We start from the raw sequence: 25035 nt of genomic DNA, 5'->3' as shown, positions 1-25035 counted from the left end.
GACCCATATGTTTTAGAGCAAAAGAACTGCCAGCTTCTTTCAGACATCTATGACTCCTTCACACAAGTATCTGTCACTAAGATGTCACAGACTCTGCATCAGACGGGGTCCCAACTGGGATTCAAATTCTTAGGACACCATGTGGTGATCAAAGATATGTCCTACCACCATATACAAGTCGTCACCAACAAATCATAACAGCATCTGAACTCTTCGCAGGTTGTTAGAAAGGCAGAGTACAAAAGGCATTATCAGACTTCCATGTTTCTTAGTAACTTTTTTATCTTAGTAACTATTTCCGAAAGGAAGCAGATCTGAAGCTTCTTCTCAATGTTTTAACCAGCATCACCAAGACCCCATATTTGCTCTTCTTAAGATCTAAATTGTTGAAAGAAATGCAAGTATCTCACAAAATTAACTTTTAAGTACCTTGTGGATTAAATATACACTTATTAGAAACTCTAACAATACGAACTTTGAGTCTTATTTTAGAGAAGCTACTTCAGGTTCACTATACCAGCAGTTAGTACTGCAGAAATGATGAACCTGAGACCTGGTTACAACTGATTACTTAAATTACCTTAAAGTTCTTCAGGAATTAAAAGCCTGATTTATCAGTATCATTACTGAACTTATACGGCCAAATTACTTAAGTGTCTTGACAAATAAACATCATTTATACATCTGCATGCTGACTGTTCTCTGGGGTGACAAAAGTGCATGAAATAGCTTGTTTTGCACAGGCTTGTTATAAAAGAGGCCACATTTGTTCTTTATCCAGTTGCAGTGTTTAAAATGAATGCGGATGACTGTATTTTGTTCGCACCTTGCAGTTTTCACACGAGCCTGCAAGTTGCGCTCCTGAGGCATTACTTGAATCTTTGCAGTTTTAAAGACTGCGCGTGGCTCGGCAGGTCGCAAGAGGGAGCCGCAGGAAAGCAATCTGGTGAGAAGTTGTGCTGAGGCACACTGAGAATCCTGGAATGGTGTAGATTGGAAGGAAAATTAAGGCTCATCCAGTTCCAACCCCTTGCCACGGGCAGGGAGACCTTCCACTAGGGCAGGTGGCTTCAAGCCCTGTCCAACGTGGCCTTGAACACTGCCAGGGATGGGGCAGCCACAGCTTCTCCGGACAACCTGTGCCAGTGCCTCAGCACCCTCACAATAAAGAATTTCTTCCTTATGTCTAACCTGAACTTCTGTTTCAGTTTGAATGCACCACCCCTTGTCCTATCGCTACAGTCCTTGACAAAGAGCTCCAGCATCTTTGTAGGCCCACTTCAGACACTGGAAGCTGCCATGAGGTCAAACTTCTGCATAAGATCTCACCTCAGTCTCCCTTTGGCAGATTAGATCCATTCCCACTTGTCTTGCCTGTACAGGCCTTTGTCAAAAGCCCCTCTCCAGGTTTCTAGTGGCCCCCTTAGGCACTGGGAACTGCTCTGAGGTCTCCCCAGAGCACCTTCTTCTCGAGGCTGAACTTGCCCAGATCTCTCAGCCTGTCCCCAGAACAGAGCTGCTCCAGCCCTCTGATCTTATGGCTTTTATCTTTTTTTTTATTCCTTCTTCTCAAGGTTCCAATTCATTCTTTTCAATACCCCTACTGAGGACTGTGTTTCTTTGCAGATATGGCTGTGAAGAACTTAAGTGTTTTGCAGAAAAACACCTCCCCTGCATACATACAGTGTGTATCCTGCTATAATTCTGTCCCCAGGCAAACTTGTTCAGGAGCACTCTGATTCCTAATGAATGCCCAAACAACCTTCTGCATTGACTGAACATGGTATTTTCCTTTCCAGCTTACACCCAAGAGCAAACCACATGAGGATACCATTTGGCGCAAGTGTCTTGGCAGCTGAAGCATGGGTATCCCATTTCCTGCCAGCTGCTGGTAAGAGCACTTTTTGTGGGTGTAACTCCCCTAGGTTTATAAGATCTATACCTGTGGATTTACACCTGTGGGTGTAAATCTCAACCTCAGCTGGATGTTCATGTTAAAATAGCCCCTGATCTGAGGGTGCTGCTACTGTTTGGGTTTTTCAGGTGAGGTTGTTTGCTGTGAGGCACAGAAAACAGGAACTGGGAGAGGTTTTGTGACAGGTCTGACCTGCCTTCCTCAGTCTCTGCTTTTCACTGCTGGATGATACTGAGCCATGCACACCTTTGGTCTGACCCTGATGTTATTCTAAGGCAACATCTTTTTAAATTTTGAGGACACAGATGTGGCTTCTGGATGCACATGAGCAAGGAGCATTTTAATCAAATGCATTAGAAATACATTGTCCCAAATTGGGAAGAGGAGGATGAAACAAAAAGCCTCAGCCCATAATGCATTAGCCCTGCCTGTAGCCCCCAGTTTCCCAGCTAAGCAGCAAATGATGCCTGGGGCCCAGCAAAGTCAAAACCTTTGTGGTTCTTTGTGACAGAACAGAAACTTTTCATGGGGCACCTGCTTTTCTGTCCAAATCAGTAGTATCTCAAATTCCCCAGTTTGTTCTCTGCTCCCACCTTTTCAACTGCTGCGTAGCGGCTGGCCAGCTGCTTCCTTAAGTCTGCAATGTGGTGGTCACACTTCTTCATGTCTTTCTTAAAATTCTCTCTGAAGTTGAGCAGTGGCTTCTCTACCTCACTCTGAAGCTGGTAATGAAATAAAGAAGAAAAGACAATAATGAGGAGCCAGGCAGTAATTCCCAGCTCTTTTGCTGAGCAGAGCTCAGGACAAAGAGGAAGCAACAGACACACTGCAGCCAAAGGCAATGTCATACAGCAACACTTCTCTTCCCCAAGAGAGCTGTGAGTGAAGCTATTGCAAAAATTAGCTCTTCACAGGACAGCTCTGTTAAGGGAATATCACAGCATCACAAAATGGTTGAGGCTAGAAGGGATCAGTCTTTCAGCTCAACCTCCCTGGCTCAGGTAGGGTCACTCAGAGCACACTGTACAGGTTTTGTGTGCAGACAGCTCCTGAATATCTCCAAGGAAGGAGACTCCACAACCTCTCTGGGCATCCTATCCCAGTGCTCAGTCACCCTTACAGTAAAAGGAATTCTTCCTCATGTTCACGTGGAACTTCTTGTAGTTTAGTTTATACCCATTGCCACATGTACTATTGCCTGGTACCACTGAGAAGAGTCCGGCTGAAGGGAGCAAAAGGATGAAATTTTATCTTCCTCTCTCCCGGTTCTCTCTTCCCACGTAAGTTCAAACTGCAGGCAATGTCCAGAGCACTACTTGAGGTGCTCTGATTCCGGCCTAATTGATGCACCTTGCTTAAAAACCCCTTAAGTTACACAAACTGAAGCTGCTAACCCTGACTGCCATAAGGTGAAGCAGTTGCCATTATGTGCGCAGGGACATGCCTGTGTTTCTTGAGCAGTGAAGAGAGATCCAATAAGGAAACGTTTTATTTACTTCTGTCAAGTATGCGGGAGCCTAAAGAGAAGCCTGAATATTCAGTTGAAACTCTTTAACGTGGTAGCAAGAAACCACTGAAATGAACTCATCAGAGATCCATCAAGGCCACCAATGTGACTTATCTCCTACAAGCAGGACTTGACAGTAATATTCAGCTCTGATAGAGTTTGTATCATATTGCTCTTTGGCCTTCTCATACACAAAAATGTGCTAGGAAAAGTGCTCTGAAGGGATACAGATATTTCACCTCCCCAGAAGCGACCAAACTCTTCTGTTGTTCCTCCTGTGGGGATGTTCGACTGTCAACGCAGATGAGTTGGGTCCATAATCACCTAACATGGCCCACAGTGGAGCAGTATCAAATAGTCCCTGAAAGTAAGTATTTTTGGCCTTTTTCCAATGCTATTTTAATGGAAAAGGAAAATTCATTCTAGCTTAGTGTAGTCTTTTAATGAAGAGAGGCTACAAAGACAGCCAAGCCCTACAGCACACATCCTGGAGAGGTTAAACAAGCCTAAAGTAGAGCTTGTTTAGGCAGATGAAGACTGGCACCACGGTGATCTAACATGGCCTACAGCTATCTGAAGGTCAAATGCAAGGGTATCAGGGCCAGGCAATGTCACAACAGACAATTGAGCTTTGGGAGGTTCAGCCTGAGTGTAATTTGAAGAAAAATGTCACCAAATTGGTAGCTGGGCACTGTAACAGGTTCACCAGAGAGGTGGTGAAATCCATGCTAGACAAAGATGTAGCTGTGATCCACTGTGGTGATAGTCCTAGCTCTGACTGGGAAGGTTGGACAATTTTTAGATGACAGTCTCATCAGGATGGCCCTAGGCCAGCTAATAAAGACCTGTTCACAACTCTGTGGTCCAGCATGGTTACATGAGCTCTCTCAAGAGCACAGGAACAAACTGGTAGCTGCGCCAGGAACATTGTCAGTGCTCAACAAAACATGCCAGAGAAATCCAGAGTGGCTTCAGTAAACTCCAGATGCAACATATTGAGGCTGTGTCCAGCTGAGTTCAAAGTAGCTAAACAGTCTGTGTGCCCTTCAGACTGCTTCATTAATAACTGGAATAACCTGGGTAAACAAACCCAACATGAGTCAGTCATCCTCAGTGGAAGAAGTGGCAACCTGACTTATCTGACACAAGTAGGCATTGCTGTGAAAACCCTTATTAAAGTCCCCAGGGCTGGGGACACACCAAAAAGGAGGGCATTTAACTGCTATTTCTACTGCCTAATAGACAGTAACAAAATTAGTTTATTTCCCACAGTTTATAACGGGGCAGGAAATTCTGAGATCCTCATAAAGATGAGAAATGCATCACCAAAAGGCTCAAAATGGAAACAAGGCAACTGCTTTCTCCAGTTTTATGTTTTGGAAATCAAAGAGGTGGATTCTCAGTGAAGGCAGTCATCTTTCCTCTATCATCATCTTGCTTGCATTTCCATCTTGCAAGAGGTAATATAAGTATCAAAATAGATTCACATGTGAACAACCCAGGCTTTTAAATGTTGTATCATAGTTGGCCATTTATATTCTTTTTATATTTTCACGAGCAGATCTCACTTCAAGACTTACAAATCCATGCAATAGATGAAAAAAACATAAACTACTTTCCTAAGATGAAGAAATTTAAAGCACCAGTGTATACAGGCAACTCTGACACCCATCACTGAATGGGTGAGATGCAACAGAGGACTTGAAATCTCAAGAAGTTTGTTAAAAGAAGTTAGGAAGTTTGCTAAAATAAGTACAGGACAGAGATCATGTATCTCTATACCAGTATGGTAGAGACTTAGGCAGAAAGACAGAGGCATGGGTTTAACCATAGTATTAGATGCTGGGGAAACAAACCAGCTGAGTTTGTGAAATCAATTCTGATTTCACAATCACTTATTTTTTCCCTTTGCTCCATCAATACCATTTCCAGAATGGGGCTAACACACCATCATATCCAGGCCAGCCCATCATGACTTCAACAGTAAAATACCTGTGCACCTTCTTGTCCAGCAGAACTCACCTCCTAGAGCTCATTGAGGGATAATCACATAAATGGAGAAAAGCTTCACTTCCGTGACAGCCTTCTTGAAGGATTCCATGTGTGCATGTATATATATATACATACGCCATGCCAGTATCTAGAGGCATTAGCAGTATAATATTTTATGTTTCACAGAATTATAAAATGGCTTGGGTTGGAAAGGACCTTAAAACTCATTCAGTTCGAACCCCCCTGCCATGGGCATGGACACTTTCCACTAGACCAGGCTGCTTCAAGCCCCATCCAACCTGGCCTTGAACACTGCCAGGGACGTGGCAGTCACAGTTTCTCTGGGCACCCTGTGCCAGCACCTCAGCACTCTCACAGTAAAGAATTTCTTCCTTATAACTAACCTGAACTTCCCCTGTTTCAATTTGAACCCATGACCCCTTGTCCTATCACTACAGTCCCCAAAGAAGAGGCCCTTGCCAGCATCCTTGTAGCCCCCTTCAGACACTGGAAGTTGCTCTGAGGTCTCCACACAGCTTCTCTTCTCCAGGCTGAACAGCCCCAACTTTCTCAGTCTGTCTTCATACAGAAGGTGCTCCAGCCCCTAATCATCCTTGTGGCCTCCTCTGGACTTGCGCCAAGTGCCATAAAAGTGCTGTCACCTGTGACCCCCAGTGTAACAGTGCTATGAAGGACTGTCACAAACATGTTCAGTGCCTTCAAGGCTGGTGTTTGTGTTTGAATACTCTTGGTGTGCTCTGCACTGTACTGACTGGTTTTGTTTGACTATCAATGAGAAATATAACTACTACTTCTAAGAACGACTTATCTGAAAGTAATAGCAATAATCAATGTGTTTAAAATCATATTCTGTTAACAAAAGAAAGAACTAGGAATTCCCAAAGCAGGTACACTGGAAACAGTGGGGAGAATTCAAATGATGATACAGGAGTTTCTGTGCATGGCTTAAGTAAAATAATGAAGGAGCCCCTGTCCATTGCCTGCCTCCTTGCACACCCCACTCCAGGCTGTATTTCTTCCCCTTGGAAAACAATACAGGAACACAATGGGGAGCAAAAAGTATTTCACTAATTACAGCTCTGAAGTAGAAGTTTGAAGCAGAGCAATGGGTTACCAAGGCAGCGGCTGGTTGCCTGAGTAACCTCTGCATAATCACTTATAAACAGTGCAGAGCTATAATTTTCCTCCAGAACATGGCTGTTGTACTGAGATATCTACCACTGTACTGAACTTGATCACCCACAGAGGTTAAGAGAATGTGACAGGATGCAAGAATGTGTCACATGTGGTGGAAAAAAACCAGTTAAATACCATAATTTGAACAAGAAATCTCCTTGGGGATCACTTGAGAGAAGATCCAAAAATAACATGAAGTTCCCAATGCACTTTTCACAAAGGCTAACGATATGAAGAAGTCAGAGTCCTGGTTCTCTTCCTTCCAAACAGATACAGTAGATTCTTGTTGAGAAGCCAAACATTATTTTTCATTTCTTCCTCTAAAGAAATAATCTATACGAGCTCTAAGTAAATTTACTGGAACATACTGCCCTAAGTGAATAACCTCTAGAATCAGTTTCCCTTTTAATTTTTTTTTTTTTTAAATGAAAAATTAAGCTTAGATGTGTTTTAACTTACTGATCAGGCAAGTTAAATATCATTTAACTTACTGATCAGGTAAGTTAAATAACCCAGGATTCTGGCAGGAAGCATGGACAGAGTAAGTTTGTTCATCAGTTCTACATTTGTACCCTATGTATGTGTATTTTCCCTAACAAGCACTGAAGGGAGATCCACATCAATGACATGGCAAAAATCTTTGCAAAAAGGAAGAACTACTTACCTTGGAAGAGAATTTGAGGTGAACCTCTGCTTCATCAGCTAGACTCTTCTTTAGTTGAGCCCAAGCCTCTCCTAGTGTGCTGAAAGAACACAGAGCAACAATGATCAATGCCCTGTCTTCTGCACATCCTCCTGTGCATCCTGCAAGATTGGTCAGATAGTGGCAGACAGAGATGGTACCACACTTTGTACCATATCTTGCTCAGCAAAATCATGGCAAAGTGATAGCAGAAATCTGAGAAGATCACTGATCTCTGTGACCAAGGCAGAATTATCTTTGAGAACACTGCCATAGTGATCTCCTGTCACAGAGATGCCAGACTCTCCATAAGCAAGATACTTCAGTATCTTACCCTCAGCAGAACAAAGTGTTTCTTTCCTAATTCTTAAAATAAACCCTCACCAGTGCAGTTTTTCCATTGCTCATTCTACTCTACATCCTCCTTTTGGTGAATGGATTATTCTGCTTCTTCTCGGAGAAGCCTTTCAGTATTTGAAAACCATTACATCTTCTTTTCCTTCAGACAGATTATTTGTTAACTAATGGCAGTTTAGGTACATTCCTCCAGACCCCCTATAACAGCCTGGATTCCTCTTAAAGCACCATAACCTAAACTCCACTGTCTCTTCCAGTTTCTAAACTGGTAACAGATTATTTCCTATCAGACACTCTTTCTTCTACATATCCCAGTGCGATGCTTTTTTAGACAACATTGTGAAGCTGTTGATGAATAAGCTGGTGATTCACTACAGCCAGATCCTTCTCCCACAAACTGTTATGTAAGTGTATCTTTCACATCCTGTGAAAGTAGAAAACCTGGGACTTTGTCCTCATTGAAATGCATTATTTCTTTCCAGTTCATTTCTCTAGTTTAACCACATCATTTTGAATTGCAAGCTTTCCTTCAAACTGTACACACCACCGCTCCCAGCTCTGTCTCATCTCTGATCACAGTAAACCCATAATTTATTCTATCCAAGGTTAATAACAAAGACATAGAAAAATAAATCAGGATTTGTGATGAACCTTATCACGGAATCACAGAATGGTTTGGGTTGCAAAAGACCTTAAGATCATTCAGTTCCAACCCCCCTGCCATGGGCAGGGATGCCTCACGCTAGACCGTGTTGCCCAAGGCTCTGTCCAGCCCGGCCTTGTACACTGCCAGGGATGGAACATTTACCACTTCTTTGGGCAACCTGTGCCAGTGCCTCACCACCCTTACAGTAAAGAGCTTGTTCCTTATATTTAACCCGAACTTCCTTTGTGTAAGTTTAAACCTATTCCCCCTTGTCCTACTGCTACAGTCCCTGTAGCAATATTCTCACCTAATTTTGCACCTTAGGCTTTAAAATAAAGGCCTGCCTCCCTACAAGAATCTCCCATTGCATAAGTTGCAATTAAATTGCATAAATTAAGAGCTATGATGCTGACTTCTTCTTTTACTCCATCACTGGAAGAATGAAGTTTGGTTTGACGCTGTTTGTTCTGTAGGCATCCACAATAATTGCTCATCACCTTAGTTTTCCACTAAGTGCTTCTAGAAAGCCTGATAGTTTATTCTACCACTTTTCAGAGGTTAAACAAAACTGAGTGATCTACAACGTCCTAGCTCCTCCTTTCTCTCACCCAGCCGTTTTCATAGTCAGATGTGCCCCTTCCTGACAGCCTGAAAAATTGCCTGTGATCTGCAATTTCAAAATACTCATTTGTCATCTCTGAGGTTGCTCCAATGAGTTGACTCCTCAAGCATGGTGCTCACCACAGCTAAACAACCTGAGATTGTTTCACCTATATAAATGCTCTCAGCTCTTCTCCTTCTCTAGTTCCACCCTGAGGTACCCTCCCACTGTCAGTTCTCACTGGCACTATTTTCTCTGATCTGTTCAAGTGAAGATGCCTGCTAAGCATCTTCTGCATCTCTTATCCAGCTACAGTGACTTGATTGGATGTATGGATGATATCACGTTCTGTGTACATGCAACAGCACTTTACTTACAGCAGCTTGCACAGAACCATCCCAATACTACAAATCAGTCCCATCTCAGCACCCTTGTGTTCCACTCAGAGACATGATACCACCTAAGGAGGGCAGAGGACCTTGGAGGGACAGCTCATACTTTGTGACAATTCATAGACAGCAAAGCTGGAAAATGGTCTGTAGAATATGAAACCAGCAGTGGTAACTGGTACGTTCACAGAGCAGTTCATTGGGTCCTCCAACTCACACCTTCCCAGGAATGAGAGGAAGACCCTGGTGAATGCTTACTTTGAGTGTGCTAGGCTGCAGTCTCACTTCTGGATCCTTCAGATCTTCCTGTTAGCTGTTCTTCCTCCCTCACTTCTTGAAATGGAACCTTTCCCCTTTCCAGGGCCTCACCAGTTCTCAGGATCTTCTCACTAGCCTCCTCCTGGCCCTAGCCAGTCTGGCCACCATAGCACCAGGAGGAAAAATACCAGCAGGACCTCATTCCACTCTCTCACCTTGCCACTCCTCCAGACAGAGCACCACTGGCCAGTGTTCCTAGCTCCCTGCACTCTGCTCCATGTCCTCTTACCTCTCTACTTCAACATTTTTTATGCTTCAGTCCTCATTCCCTCTCTTTTCACCTACTCTCCCTTAGTGTTCTCCCCCTTCATTGTTTCAGATATTTTCTCCTTCTTCTATTCAGGGTAGAAAAAAGTGGGAGGAGGATGTGGAAGAAAGTTGTTTTAGTTTGCTAGAAGCAGGTTAGCACCCTCCCCTAAAGGGGAAAGAACAGAAACCATTGTCAAAGGAGGTGCTTGGAGAAGCCTAATTAGCCTCCTTCACTTTCTGTCCTTGCTTACTGGAGCTGAGCAAACACCTTGTGGAGCTTCACTGCCAGTAGAAACACCCTGTGTCAGAACTAGGATGAGGATAATAATTTCAAAGCCTGGTTTTCAGTGCTTAGATGGTTTATGTTGGAATAGACAGAGCTAACAACTTCTAATCCTTCAGGAGTGGTGTCATTCCATTATTTTCACTGAACTGCAATCTAATCTGAAGTGCATTGCTTGATACCTTCTTAATAACTTCTGAAGTGTGAACATGCTGTAAGGGACAAACTGCTGCTTCTCTTGGAGGGCCAGACCCACAATGAGAAGGAACTTCTTCCTCTCAGCCTGTGCTGCTACAATTCTACTGGCCTGACCTTACGGATCTACTTTCAGCAGTAAGTATATTCTATATATACTTCCATAGTCAAAGTAGTTTAGTACTTCTACATGCTAATCTCTAAAGGAACTGGCTAGAACAAGGACAGCATAAACACGTTACTGGTAATATATGCATATATGTAAAACTGTACCATAAACATCTTCATAAGGAAAATAAGAAAAGCAATTCTATCTTCCCCAACACACGCAGGATGCTGAGCTAAATAAACCTCTACTCAATGGGAGAGCTCAGGAAAAATACATGTACCTGTGTGGGAGGAATGCTTTTTATATTAAAATCTTTGTCTTCTGCAAAAGTCACAGAGACATACTTACCCTTCTTCCTGAGCAGCCAAGGAATTCTGAGACAGCTTGGACAGGTTCTTCGCATATTCCTCCTCAATCTTTATCCTACACTCACTCACACACACACACACACACACAGAAAATAAAGACAGCAGTAAGTAAGCTTTAAGGCAGAAACCCACACACATCATTTCAAGAAATTCTCTGCATTTTAACACATTTTGCCACAGGAATTTTACTTTCGGTCTTCAGGGTTTGGCAGCACCAGTTTCAGGCTCCATCTCTCCCCTCCATATGCCAAAAATGCAGTGGTAAGAGCATGGATAGATGTGTGATAAAATTTGAAGGAAAAGCTACAGTTCTGGAGAGCAAATAACAAGGACAAAGCGTTTCTGCTGTGTAACATGGACTGTTTGCAAAACCGGGCACACTTGAAAAATGTGTTTCAGTCTGCCACTAAACGTGAGCTCACACATCCTCGAGGCAAAGATCAAGGAATGAACCATTGCAGGAGAAATACAAATGAGGTTTGTGGTGCTGGACTACACCTTTCCTACGAATACAAGAGCTTCCTGATCCCCATGACAGATAACAAAGCTGATGAAGGTATGGCAGGGGCTTCTGCCACCTACAAGTGGTGGTGCAGCTCTACCATTCACCCATCACGCCCACTACCCTGTCCTCCTCTCTGTTCACTCAGCAGCACCACACAGGAACAGGATCTGAGCTTGCCATCAGTGGAGGTGCACAAGAGGGAGGCTGTTGGCACACAACCACTATGAGAACATGGGTTGAGCAAGGGGACGAGGATAAATGCTGGCTGCACAGCAGGGAGAAAAGAGCAGCTGCTGGTGCAGAGGTGACATGCATCATGCCTGAAAACGATCCTCAACTACCCTGAGCTCTCCTAGTGAGACATATGCAAGGTGGACATGATCCCAACTAGGGCAAACAACTGGCTCTTGGCTGGTTTTCAAATTAGTTTGCTCAATAAAGCACCTCTAAGAGAGCTGAGTGATATCCAGGTGGAGCAACTCCTGATTTTGTGCTAAACTATGTACAAGCAGGGGAAAAGCCTGGTTAGAAATCCATCTCCTTCCACTGAGAGGAGAGAAGGTGGGGTATTTTTGGCAGGCCCATTGGCAGCAGCTAGTTGAGTAAGCACTGTTAGGCAGGCTGTATTTGATACAAAAGGGATTCCTAGAGCCAGCTAAGAGGGGTCTGATATTCTGGGCTTCTGAAAATACGATGTGTATGTCACTGTGTGGGATGCAGCTGCCTGAAGCCCAAGGTGATACCCAGCTTGGTACAGCACAACTACAGAGCACGCCCAGCATGTGGGGGCTTCTTCATCCCCCTCCCATGAGAACAAAACCAGACAGCTCCCCACACCTGCTGCAGCAAGACCAACAAATACAGCTTTCAGCACCAAGGCTATGCTGTGGTTAGGACCTCACGATGTAAAGAGTTTGATCCAGGCATGCTTCACTTGACCTACTTTAAATATGTACTTCATGATGAGGCTAATCTTGTCTTAGAAATGGCAATCTCTATGGACTGGAAAGGGAGCACAAGTCAACTACACCTTCACACCTAAACGCCCCTCCATGTTTCTTGTTTCCACTAACTTGCTTGAGAAGTTTCCCAACTTCACTCCCTGTGTTTCAGAAGCATTATAAGTGCATTTTGACCCATGCTGTCTTGACTTAGTTCTAGTTGCTCTTTGGAGTTTTATTCCTTGCTCTTATGCTTCTTTTGAAATAAAGTACTTCATGTGCTCACACCCAGATACTTTCAGTCATGCTGTTACAATGGATGAAATAAAAACAGAGAGCTCCAAAGGGAGGCAAAGATGATCTGATGTGACTACCATGCAAGAAGAAACTAAATAGATTAAGACAACACAGGGAACACAGGGAAAAGGTGAATAGAGGGTATCTGACAGACATCTACACAACTGCCACTGGATGAAGATAGTGGTTGTGACTTTAAGTCACTTTTTTTTTTTTTACACTATTTCTCCAGATTAGAAGGCAACAATGAAGTTATCAAACAACAGCACAATTACTTTTCCTGTAGTACACAGACTGCAGAAATCTTGTCCATTTGTTGTAGTGGCCAAAAATATAGAAAAAGGGATGAGACAGAGTGGAAGGTGCTTACAAGTACCTGCTGAACATTGCAGCAGCTAAATAATCTGATTTACATTTTCCAAGCACAGTCCAGATTGACGAAAAAAGTGAGAGGCCAAAAGCCCAATTTGTGCTCCTTTGCTACTAACTCATACTCAGAGGCTGACGCTATTCAGGGCAGTCTGCATATTTTCTTGGCTGTTTTAATGCAAGTGCTGAGCCATATTTTTACTTTTGATTTAAAGTAATTCTTCCTTTCCTTCACACCCACACCCTTGATCTCCTGTTTTAAGGCCTGTCTTATTCAAATTCAAAGTCTGTGTTATAACCCTACCTTTGTCAACAGGTGCTGAATAAACATAGAATTGCTATTTACAAGTAGTTCCTCTTAAAGAACCTACTTGAGAAACTGAATTTCAGTTAGCATTGCTTCTTGTTTGTTAATTGATGAAGAAATATGGTTATCACGTCTCATCCCTGCTTCCTATTTAAAGCTTTCTTTATCAGCTGCCTAAACCTCACCTCCAGAAGGCAGACGGAGAGGATTTTTCTGGACATGAAAACACCTATTGATAGTCTTGTATTCCCTGAGTCCTTCTTCCCATCAGTCCTTCTTCCCTCTGAGCTGGAAATGTAAAGGTTCCCCTGATGGCCTGAAGTCTCATTTCTGTGAGTAACTTCTCCAGCTCAATGCCATCCTCCTCTTTTTCCACACACAGCACTCCTGAATCATTTGTTCCAAACAGAAGGAAAATGTATTCATCTTTTTATAACTCCCATCTAGATTCTCTTCACAATCAATTCCAAACCTTGTTTCCAGCACGCAGTGAATCTTTTCTGCCTTTCCTTCTATCAACATGCCTATTTCTCCTCTACTGAGGACATAAACATGCCTCTTCTCAGTGTCAGAGCTGTTCTTTCTTTGTTCTCTCATTTCATGTCAACTTCCCATCCCTCTCGAATGCTCCCTTCTTTTGTTTCTACCAAATTTTACTATGTATTACTTTCTTTGGGGCAGATATCCTCCTCTTTTCCCTGGCCATGGCTATCACAATTCTGCTCACCTTCTCCTCATCTTCCAGCTTAGCAAGCCTAATTTTCAACTGTATTTTTTCTTTGTCAGCTGGTCCTTCCTTCTACCTACATCCTCTGGTCACACTGGGTCAGAGAGGACACTGTCCCTTGGACTGTCTTATGTCACAGGCAGCATGAACCACATGTGGATGCTGGGTCCTATGCACCTCCTGTATCACTGTCCTCATTGCCTGTGCTATCCTTTTCATTTCTCCACTGCTGCCACATCTTTAATACTTTAAAAAAGACAAGAGCACCAGTGTGATCTGCTTTCCTCCTGGGAATAAACACTGTGTACTTCAGTTCCATATCCACCTTAATTCCCAAGTGATGTCTTTTTACGTCTTCCTATAGGGAACTGTATTTATGCTCTATGTCAACAAATCGCTTCTCTATTTTTCAGGCAAAATAGTTCCTTTCACAATACCTTCACCTTTTCTTTTTCCATGTTCAGGTTTTTCCTTGAATCTGCAACTTAAAACTTTCTTGGTTCCCTCTACCTAAATGGACAGCCAGTGTGCAAAGCAGGAGAGACAAGCTGGAGAGTGTGGATGGACATTAAAGGAAAATTAAAATGTTATGAATTGGTAGCATATCTTTTACACAGTTTAATTAATGTGCCAAAGGAATATCTAAATCAGGAAAAAATATATATTGCCATAAACAGTTCATTTAATAGCAAAGTGCTCTTTACCTTTCTCGAACAAACTCTGCCATTTCTTTCTGCATTTGTTTCCCTTTAAGTTGCTTTTGAAGAAGAATCTCAAATCCCGACACTGTATTGTTCCCTTGTGAATCCTTCTTATCAGCCTGGAAGGAAAAAGCAAGTTCAGCAAAAAGATATGGATCAAAAGCACAGACATGCAGCTCCAAGCCTCTACTGCCCAAGGAGTCAGGGCAACAGGCAGTAGTGGTGGTCAAAGAGCCCCCCCTGATCACAGCTGATAGTTGAAGCACCTCAGCCCCTGTCAGAGGAACAGTCCAATACTTTCTCTCTCCCAGTCCTCTTACTCCAGTGCCCCAGCACTGGGGCTGGCTCTGGCAAGCATGACCCCCAGTGGCTCACCCTGCATAGAGAAAGGCAGCACAAGAGAATAGGAGGAGGACAGGGAGGACACTGCTTGCTCCTTCCAGAGGTAATGTAGCCTTAAACAACCTTTAACAGACTGTCAGGTTCAACCCTGACTTGCATTCAGAAAAATGCAGCCAGTCTGCACAGGTCAACTGTAAATCAAGGCAAAGCAGCAACTTGTTCAACAGGTTACCACCACGCATCCCATCTTTCACTGTTTCCAGCACAGGCCTTTCTACCCTTTGCTCCACTGACTTCAGGGTTGCTACAAGGACCAAGTCAGTTTTCTCTCTGCTCTTTTCTCTCTGTTCTTTCTGTATTTCTCTATTTCAGAATTTAATTTCCTACCCCCTTCTAACAGGCCTGCAAAACACTTCCCTAAGGGCCACAGGTTTTGCTCTGATGTGCCGGGTGCTGCACATCTGCACAAAGGAAAATGCCACATTAATCCAAGTGTGATAGCAGGCACTGGGCAGCTGAGACAATGGGAGGAGTGGAGCTGATGGAGGAAGGAAGGCAAGTCATGGATGACAAGACCAAACAAGATGAAAAATCCTGGGAGCAGAGCTATGGGAGGATGCAAGCTTGCAGAAGGCAGCTTTCAGTGGAGTTTCACTGATAGCAAGAGTAGACCAAAACCAAGGAACCAAGTGGTGGCCAAGATTAAATGGAAAGAATCAAAGAGAGCAGCGACTTCTGCAAGACATGTGCAAAACATATGCCTCTACACCATGAACAACTTATTGCTCATTGGGATCACAACACTGGAAGAAGCTGAAGAAAATCTGATGGTTTGGGAACGTGACAATTTGCAAATATGTCAGTGTATTGTAGCAAGTTACTACAACTTGCCATTAGTTACCATACCAACACTGAGCACACATGAGGGGAAGTGCTGCTGTGACTCCAACAACTACACTTTTTGTAAGTAAAACTCTTTATTTTGCTGTTTGAAATGGAAATGCTTCAACATCCCGTAACTGAAACACACCCAAAATTCAGAAAATCTTCATTTTGGAGGTGGCATTTCACCCACCCCCAAAAAAGCTTCCCAGTAGAAGAGTCTTCTTCTATCAGCTCCACACTTGAAGAACTATTGTATCATTTTAATCTGATCCAGGATCCTGAAAGTGGAGCTAAGTGTGAGAGGGCACACACAGAAACACAGTCACTGGAGACTTCCCCTGCTGAAGCCTGCATTAAAACTACTCCGTTTAATAGCTACTTAGGAGCCCATCCTCCTCAAACTTCATCCTTTAAAAAGTCATTTATCATCTGTCCTATAGAATATCCCATAGGAGAGAGTCTTCCAATTTAACAGAAAGTTTTAAAGGACTTTCACCAAATTCAGCGACTTGATTTTCATCTTTATGATGGACTAACCCAGAGACACATTTGAGTAAGGCAGAGACCTGAATTTGGTACTGAGATCTGAGCTTCCATTTCCAATTAGCTGTCTTCAAATGCAGGGTATTGAATCTAAGTGAATGCCCCATCCCCAGCACTGTTCAAGGCCAGGGTGGATGGGCCTTGGGAAACATGGTCTAGTGCGAGGTGTCTCTGCCCATGGCAGAGTTGGAGCTAAATGAACTTAAGGCCCTTTCCAACCCAAGCCATTCTATGACTCTATTTGCTTGTTGTAAATGTGATACTCCCAGCTTCCTCACGCATTCCTAGTTCTCATGCTCTGGGAAACAGTGAAATATCATTGCCTGCCAGCCATCTCCTGCTGCACAGCCCTTTTGGCTGAGGAATTTCGAGATGTGTAGTTTGTCCTACATCCTCCCCATTTACTGACCAAAGCCATCTCCTGAAAGCTGACCTTGCCTTTCTGGACATTCTTCCAATAACCGTCCATATCTGACACCATTGAGATGGTTTCCACTGGTGTCTTCCGTCTCCCTTGTGCTGCCCTAATATGCTGCATTTCAGCCCAAATTCTCCTTTACTTTGTACCACAAATCAAGCTGTTTGTTCCACTTTTTCAGCAGCTCAAGAGCTGCAATATGGCATGTGGCTGGCTGCCTACTTACCCAGAAATAATCACAGTAGCTCCACTCTGAAGGTTTCAGCAACTGCTGCTCTGGCATTATGTCAGGGTGGGGGAAAGTCACACAGTTTATCTGTAACAAAAAAGCAAGAGAGTTAGAAGGTAATGAAATGGAGCTGTTGATGAGATCTATGCAAATGAAAGCTTATATACACACTCTTCCAATCAGAAAATCCAGTGAATGAATGTCAGAGAAGAAAAATTGGTTGTTTCATGGAAACAGCAGCTAAGTATTCCCAGAAAGCTCCTGTGAGCAAGCAGGAGTGCTGCCTCAGAGGAAAATCACCTCCCCGTTTCACATGAGGAAAACTGCTTGATTTGGAAAGTGCCATACAGGGAGTTTTCCTAGATCCCTAACAAAATGTAGGGGAAGTCCTGACGTGGAACACCCTGAACACACAAAATGCTGTGAGCAGCAGACAGCACTGAAGGCACTATTGGAGTATTTCATCAGAAAACCTCGGCTATCTTAGTCTCTCACAGGATTACACAAAAAAGGTGTTATTTGTTCATTCCAGAGACCTTTCCAGTTGAAAGTGATGCACCCTGCAAAAAGGAACAGGGGCTCTCTTAAGTGAGGTAGCCTTCAGTACACAAAACCCACAGCAATCTGAGACAGGATTCATCACACAATCATTAAACAAAGGCATAAAGAAGTACAAGTGCTTATTAAGTTATCACAGTAGAAAATGTAGCCTGATAAAAGCACAATGGAAGTGAAGAGCATGACAGCTACTGCAGAAGGTGCTGCAGAATAACTCTGGATGTAGTTAAGCCCTTCAGAGGAAGCATCAGCAAGAGTTAGAGCTCACTGCCAGTATATAATGCTCCCTTGCATTTCTGCTGGGCAGGCACACTAAAATCAGGCTCTTATTGCCCCCACAGGTTCACAGGACACTAAGAGTGTATTAACTGAGTAACAAACAGAAGTTGGGGATGGAAGACTCGCAAATGTAACTATGGGTTTGGGGAGTTAATGTTCACAGGAAATCCAGAAACAAAGCTGTGGGCAGGGTTAGCACAGCTGCATGGGCAGACCTAAAAGGAGTGCTTACACACAGTGAATCTGCCTGTTGGCTATTCAGAGGGGATCAAAAAGGACCAGCAAAGTGCTGACACAGAGTAAAGCCACCATGGTAGAGCAGTGCAGACAAAGCTTTTAGCTGATACAACGCTGCTCCTACAAACCCACACTGGCTCTGCTGCTGGCTGCCCATGCTGAAGTTTCAGGGGCTGTCCCATACATAATGCAAGAGCTCTGCCCACCCCCCGTCTCCACAAAAATCACTGTTCAGAGCTTGCCAAGTCCATTTCAAAGCAGGCTGAGGACCCTGTACCTACAGGTTCTAAACCATGCATCTTCCCTTTCAGCTCCCATCAGGCTTCAATCTGATCTGCAGGAGACCAGGGCTCCTGCTTCACCATCATTCTGCAGGCAGCAGCTGTGTGGTACTGCAACTCCAGCCAAAGCCAGCCTCCTGCGGCCACACAGTCTCCACTACAGGAGCTGCTGGAAACACCTTCTGCTCCTTCACGTTCCACAGCAGAAGTGCCACATATCAGGAGATATAAAACACCAGCTCAGTTCAGAGTGGGATGGCCATGAAAGAGAGGTGCTAGTGCTCACTCTCACATCCCTGCAGTGTTGGGGCATGCCAGGGGATGTGCCTGTGCAGTCAGCTGGGCTTGCCCATGCTGCAGCGTCAGGCCCTGTGTTAACCCAGGCTGACCTCAGTCACCACCACAGCCTCCAGCATGAAGCTCCTCCACAACGGATGCTCCACTGAGAATACCTTCTGTCTCTGCTAAAATTTTCCTCTCCTGCCTTTTCTCTGTCAGCTCAGTTATCTCAGGACAACACTGCAAGCCCATCTTGCCCTGGTTTTCTTCAGTTAGTTAGGTTGGGTTACCTTCTCTTCTCCACTCAGAGATCATCAAGATCTAAAAGCCTGCACGCAGATCCCATAATCCCTACAAGGATGCCTCACAACTGATCAGCCCAGATGACTTATAAATAGTGGCTATAAACCTTAAGCCAAATTGCTGCCTTCAGATAGCATCCAATAAGCACTGACCTGGACCAGTGCTAGACTGGTGCACAAGGGCAGACAGAGAAAAGGCTCCACTTTGCTGGATCACCAAATTCCATGCCACTGCTGTACCTGGGCATGCCTCTATGGTGCCATAGACACACACCATCTCCCAAATAACACAACATATTGTAGTTTTATCTTAAAACACTGAGATGGCCTCAGAACCTGTGAACAATCACTCTGCCAGGTATCACAGTGGGCCAACTGGTTCCCATGAGTGAGCAACGATGCAGCTTATCCTCCCAGAGCAGGGGAGATACAGGAAACAGAGCCTTGTCAGCAATGACAATGTTCTAGGTAACCAAGTGAAGGATGTGGTGTCAAGACAGGTTTAAACAGCTTCTGGCTTTGAGGATTTCTGGCTTGGATGCTGCATTTCACACTCACTGAATAAAAATCTGGGTCACAGCCACAGGTCACTTGGATGCCAGCCCTTCCAGTCTTCACCATCCTCTACAGCATTTCCAACTCCTCCAGCATCTCCATCTCCCGAAGCCCCTCTAGCCCCTCCAGACCCTCTCTGACAGCCTGCATGCAGCACTGACCTGTGCGCAGCTACCATGTGTCTTTACACAACACACCTCAGAGCATCCAGGACAAGGTGCTGCCCCACAAGAGCAGACTGCCAAGCTATAGGAACACTGGGTTTAGCTCAAGTTAAAAATAGTTAGCAGCAAAACGCAAAAGAGGTAAAGAGACTCCACAGAAGTTTTAGGGATGCTGGAAATGATGTACACCTCCATTATCGGCAGCACCAGTACTGCAGTGGGGAAAGGACAAGCTATTATGATTTACACATATCTTCTTACTGGTGGACTTTCAGAGAATGGCTAGGAGGTCCCCTGTGGAAACACAGCTGAGTGGAGTTTCGTGCTGCTCAAAATGGCTTGTTTCAACTGAGAAAGAACCAAATGCTTTCCATGAAGACAGCAGTGTTTTCAAGGCAGACTTCTAGGACACAACACTGGAGAATCAAACATGGAAACATAGAATTTAACCACAGAACAGTTTGGGCTGGAAGGGACCTTCAAAGATCACCTAGTCCAAGCCCCCTGCAATGAGCAGGGACATCTGCAACTAGATCATGTTGCCTACAACCACATCCAGCCTGGCCTTGAATGACTCCAGGGATGGTGCATTCACAGCTTCTCTGGGCAACCTTTGCCAATGTTCTACCACCCTCATCGTAAAGAATTTCTTCCTCAGCCTGAATCTCCCTCTTTCAGTTTAACACTATCACCCCTCATCCCATCACAACAGGCCCTGCTAAAAACTCTCTCCCCATCTTTGTAGGCCCCTTTTAAGAACAATAAGGTTTTCCTAGAGTCGTCTCAGGCTGAACAAGTCCAACTCTCTCAGCCGTTCCTCGCAGCAGAGATGCTCCAGTCCTCTGATCATTTTTGTGGTCCTCCTGTGGACCATCTCCAGCAGGTCCATGTCTTTCTTGTACTAAGGATTCCAAAGCTGCGTGCAAACATTCTCACACTGGATAATGAGAAGGGGGCAAATAAGCACCTCCTAAGTGTATTTTACAGTCTTTCCAGAAGACTGGACATCACCACACTGCCCACCAGCACATGAAGGTAATGTGCAGCAGGGAGCACATACAGTGGCACGCGAATTGCTTAGAAATCTGCAAAGAGAAACTGCAAAGGAAATTCATATTTCCCACTAAAACCAGCATCCGCTTCCCAAAACTAAATCTGTGTTGGCTGGAAGCTGCTTAATGAACTTTAAGACTCCATTACATCACTAATGTCCTAAAGAAATAAATACAGAGTCACTGGAAATGCCCATGCTTGGACTGTGTATGGACCAAACGCACTGCACCATGTCCACATGCACAACAGGAAGAGGAGCAGTGGGTACACATATCAACAGGTGATCAGAGTAGAGTTGATTCACGTGTTCCTCAAAGAATATCATCAGATGCAGAGTTTTATTAAATAAATCAAACATCCTCCACTTTTCCGAAGCTTATACTTGTCTAGAAACAATGCTGAAAGGTCTGGGAAAAGTCATGAGGCCATTTGGGTTGAGTATCATGTTTAAAAGGAAACTGGTGTTAGAATTGACAAAATAAAATGCAGAAGCTTTTGCAAGATTATTTCTGTGGTAAATAGAATTTAACAGAACTTACAGTTTTCTGAACAAAATCCTGGAGGGGGCATGAAAGTTTCTGAGACTCTATGAATATTACTGAAAGTTATATACAGCTGCACAGGAAATCCTCTGACTCCTTCTTTCCTTTCATCACCACAGATTTCATACAACAAGAGCTCTTAGATCTGTATTTCCAAACATTTCTAAAACCTCTCAGGGTTTCCCAGCAGGGAGGAGAACACTGAGCTGGCACTGAGCAGAACATGGCCACATGCCAGTAGTGGAGTGACCACATCTCATTCTCCCCACAATTCTCCCTCTGGAATGCTCTTCTTCTTATTCCTAAAATCAAAGATAGCTAAAAATCCCCCACTCAGGCTCACTAGCTTAGTCCCACTGATGAGCTTTTTGATGCTAGAGAGTCAAAACATCTCACAATGATGTCCTGATGTTTACTAACAGCATTAATTAGCTTTATCAGTCCCACAGACAGCAATGCCCCCTCCCCATACAAGGGACCATTGTTCTCACTACATCCCTGATAGCCAGTCAGGCTACATGCAAGGTCCAAATTCAAACCATGGCAGCGCTAACCTCTTTCTACAATGCTGATAGCCAGCAAGGCCTGAACAGACGTGTGCAGAAGCTGACTATTACAGCTGGAATTGGCAGTAAGGAACAAAACAAATTAAAACACATCTCAGCTAAGGATGGAGGCACAAAACTTCAAGGGAAAACAAGGCGTTATGACCTGCATAGGCTCTGCTGAGGTGATAATCAGCCTCATCACGATATTAACTCCTCATTTCGCCTCTTCACTAATAAAAATAATGGCTGTTGTCAGCTTGCAACAAAGCAAAATTAATGACAAGGCACCAGCAAGGCGTACTGCAGGGATAAGCTAAGCAAACATGCCAGAAGACAACAGCCTGTCCTTCCAGCTCCTACAGGACATGAGTGGCACCATCAAATCTGTGGGAGAGCCCAGGGCTCACGGAGGCTACAAGAAGGTACAGAGACAGAGAAGACATGCTGTGAAAACCATGGTGACAACAAAGCTCAGGGGGACATGACCCAGACAAGCAACAGAAACTGATGCATTTCTCTTGACAAGCCTGCTGTGGACCAAACTCAATAAATGGTTCAAAATACTTTTGTCTGTATACTGATCATGAGCAAAAGCAGTTATACTTTTAGCAACTAAATATTCCAGCTCACGTTTCACAGGAATACATTGGCAGTGATGGCAAAATGAGTTGTTTACTCATGGTTGTAGGTAACTCTCGACCGTGTCTGAGATGCAAAGGGGTGACAGAAGAAGAAAAGTCATAGGGTGGCAGGTGAGTGCATAGAATTTGCACAAAGGCAGCATGCACACGAGCAAGAAACTTTGTTGGTTTGGACACACACATTCATTTTGTGGATTTCAAACTCTCTGGAGACTCTGAAGTTGCTACCAGCACTGACAGTAAATGACACATTGCCCAGCAACATGAATAAACCAAGAATAATTTGATCAAGGCTTAGGTAATCAACTACATGTTTATTACATAAGGCACTATATAAATAAAGCAGCAGACAGTGGGCGAGCTTACTGGGCCATGCTAAAGTGACTAAAGGAGGGCAACACATGCTTGTTCATTTATTCAACTTCAAAATGCACATTATTTTTCTTGATTTCTACATATTCACAGCACCTTAAACATGGCATGGTTGTGCCAGATAGCTTAACTTCAGTATCTGCTTTACAATTCCAGCTGAGACCCAAAAAGTACAATAGCCAACTCCACTGGATGCAGTGAGGGCCTGTTTGGGCAAAAGAGTCAAATGCAAAGGCTGGAGATCTCAGAAGAGTCTTGGGCAGTCAGGAGAGGCCCAGAAATGCCTGGACTGTGTCTAGGCAGCTTTGATATCATGAGTTTTCATGTGGTTTTAGCGCTGGCAGGGTGATACTGCAGTTATGGTACAACAGGATGGGAGATCAAACAACTGAAATTCTGATTATTAACACGGTCAATTTATATTCTTCCTATTTCAAATGGAAGGTTCCACCAGAAGTGCTTAGGAGCCCTCTTTATTTGGTCCATGTGTACAACGGTTGAGAGATGACCTGGTCCATGCAAGGGATTTCAGACAGTTTCTGCCATGCAGTCAGCCCCAGAGCAGAAGAGAACATGCAGCCTCAGACTGTTTTCCTCACGTCATGTCAGACGCAGAGCACAGCAGCAGAAAATACCAAGTTACTGCATGTAGGCTGCCCCTCTTCCCATCTGCAGCATGTATTCATTTATGTGTTCAACATACGCAATGCAAATGCCAGTGTTTTCCAAGTCATGCTGTATCTTGACAAGACACCAGAGCATTCTTCAGAAGGAAACCCACACTCGGAAGCAGCATATCATCAGAGAGGTTTCTTGCTCCTCAAGTGAGACATGGCGGGTTCCCCGAGTCGATACCCTGCAGTACATTCTCTATTTAACTCTGCCTCATGTATAATAAAGGAATTCCAGCTTCCATGGGTAACTCACGTCCAGATACAGCTCTTCAGGAATCAAACAGCAAACCATCCAGCCTAAAACTAATGAGTCCATTTTGAATCTCACTGCAAAAATCAACACAGACCACAGACCACTGACCTGGACTGCTGCTTCTTAAGAGAGCATCAATAATCTGTGCAAGCAGCAGTTTCATAACAGTCTCTGATATAACCCTTCCAAAGAAAACAGACAACACAGTGGTTTCAAGATTAATTTACCAAACAGAAAAAAAATCATATTCTTTTCTTGCTGGGTGCATAGATGAGAAATACTCCAGCTCCCACTATCCTTCAAGATTTCCAGAAGTCATGTTCCTAAATGGTTATTTGGATGTAAAAGAGGCAGATGCAGTCCGAGGAAGACAGGAACAAACTCCCACTCCTCTGCTGGAAGCAGCGGAACAGAGACAGCGAGGCTGCAGCTGCTGGACATCACCTCATGTCCACAGTTTGCATAACACAGGATTTCAGTCTGAGGAGAGATTTGCTTTTCTGAGAGACTTAGTCACAAAAATCCCCTCTGCAAGAAGAGGTTCTGCCTGAGCACAGCTACAGACCAAGAAAAAACATCTGACAGAAAGCTAAGGATATGCCCTACAGCTCTGTTACTCAGAACATCCCAGTGTCAGCTTGAGTGGTGCCGAACAAATATAACCTCCCAGGAGACTGGGGGAAAATTTACATTGTTTTACAGCTTACACTCTGTATGAGAATTGTTTTTCACAATGCTTCCTTGATGCAGGCAATGGCTTGGAGCAAACAGCTGTTAAAATTAGCTTGGTTTTCTCTGTCTGATGCATCGCGCTTGAAAGCTTGAGACTTCTGCTGGACAAATGCACACCCAGTGACCCTGACATAACACACAACAGTTTCTTGCTTTGCATATGCTACCAGATGGCACATGGGCCAGCAAATACGAACAGTGAAAAGCACCCTCAGTGAACAGCCTGTGTCCTCAGCCCTGCAAGCTGCAAGTATTTCAGAAGCACAGGCACTCTTCTGCTGCACCTTGCAACCCACCATCTCTAGTCCATCTAGACATGATGTTCAGCCCATGGATTGCTCCTGCCCCTCCAACCCGGGTTGGCAGGGGCTGCATTAGGTGGCTTGGACAAGTTTTCAGCCCCAGCCACCACAGCCCTGCAGCCAATTCCCCAGGGCACTGCAAATCTAAACCAGCTTCATGACATACCACTCCCTCAGTACACTAACAGTAA

General features: G+C 44.1%; 1 protein-coding gene across 5 annotated transcripts in view; it reads right to left on the bottom strand.

Annotated features, from left to right (window-relative positions):
* GAS7 (growth arrest specific 7) overlaps nt 1-25035 on the bottom strand; it is a 96749-nt gene that overhangs the window by 14599 nt on the left and 57115 nt on the right. For 4 of the 5 annotated variants that reach the window (XM_065693579.1, XM_065693580.1, XM_065693583.1 and 1 more), the window contains exons 6-10: nt 17070-17159; nt 14659-14774; nt 10789-10872; nt 7276-7354; nt 2509-2637 (exon numbers count right to left, since the gene is read on the bottom strand). In XM_065693579.1, the coding sequence (XP_065549651.1) occupies nt 2509-2637; nt 7276-7354; nt 10789-10872; nt 14659-14774; nt 17070-17159 (498 nt within the window). The remainder of the gene's footprint in view (nt 1-2508; nt 2638-7275; nt 7355-10788; nt 10873-14658; nt 14775-17069; nt 17160-25035) is intronic. The other variant, XM_065693581.1, reaches the window with a different exon arrangement.

Source organism: Lathamus discolor, chromosome 13 (genome assembly GCF_037157495.1).
Source record: "Lathamus discolor isolate bLatDis1 chromosome 13, bLatDis1.hap1, whole genome shotgun sequence".
In the NCBI taxonomy this organism is placed as follows: domain Eukaryota; kingdom Metazoa; phylum Chordata; class Aves; order Psittaciformes; family Psittacidae; genus Lathamus; species Lathamus discolor.
Note: the sequence above shows the minus strand (reverse complement) of the source record. Positions and strands in the feature narration are given on the sequence as shown.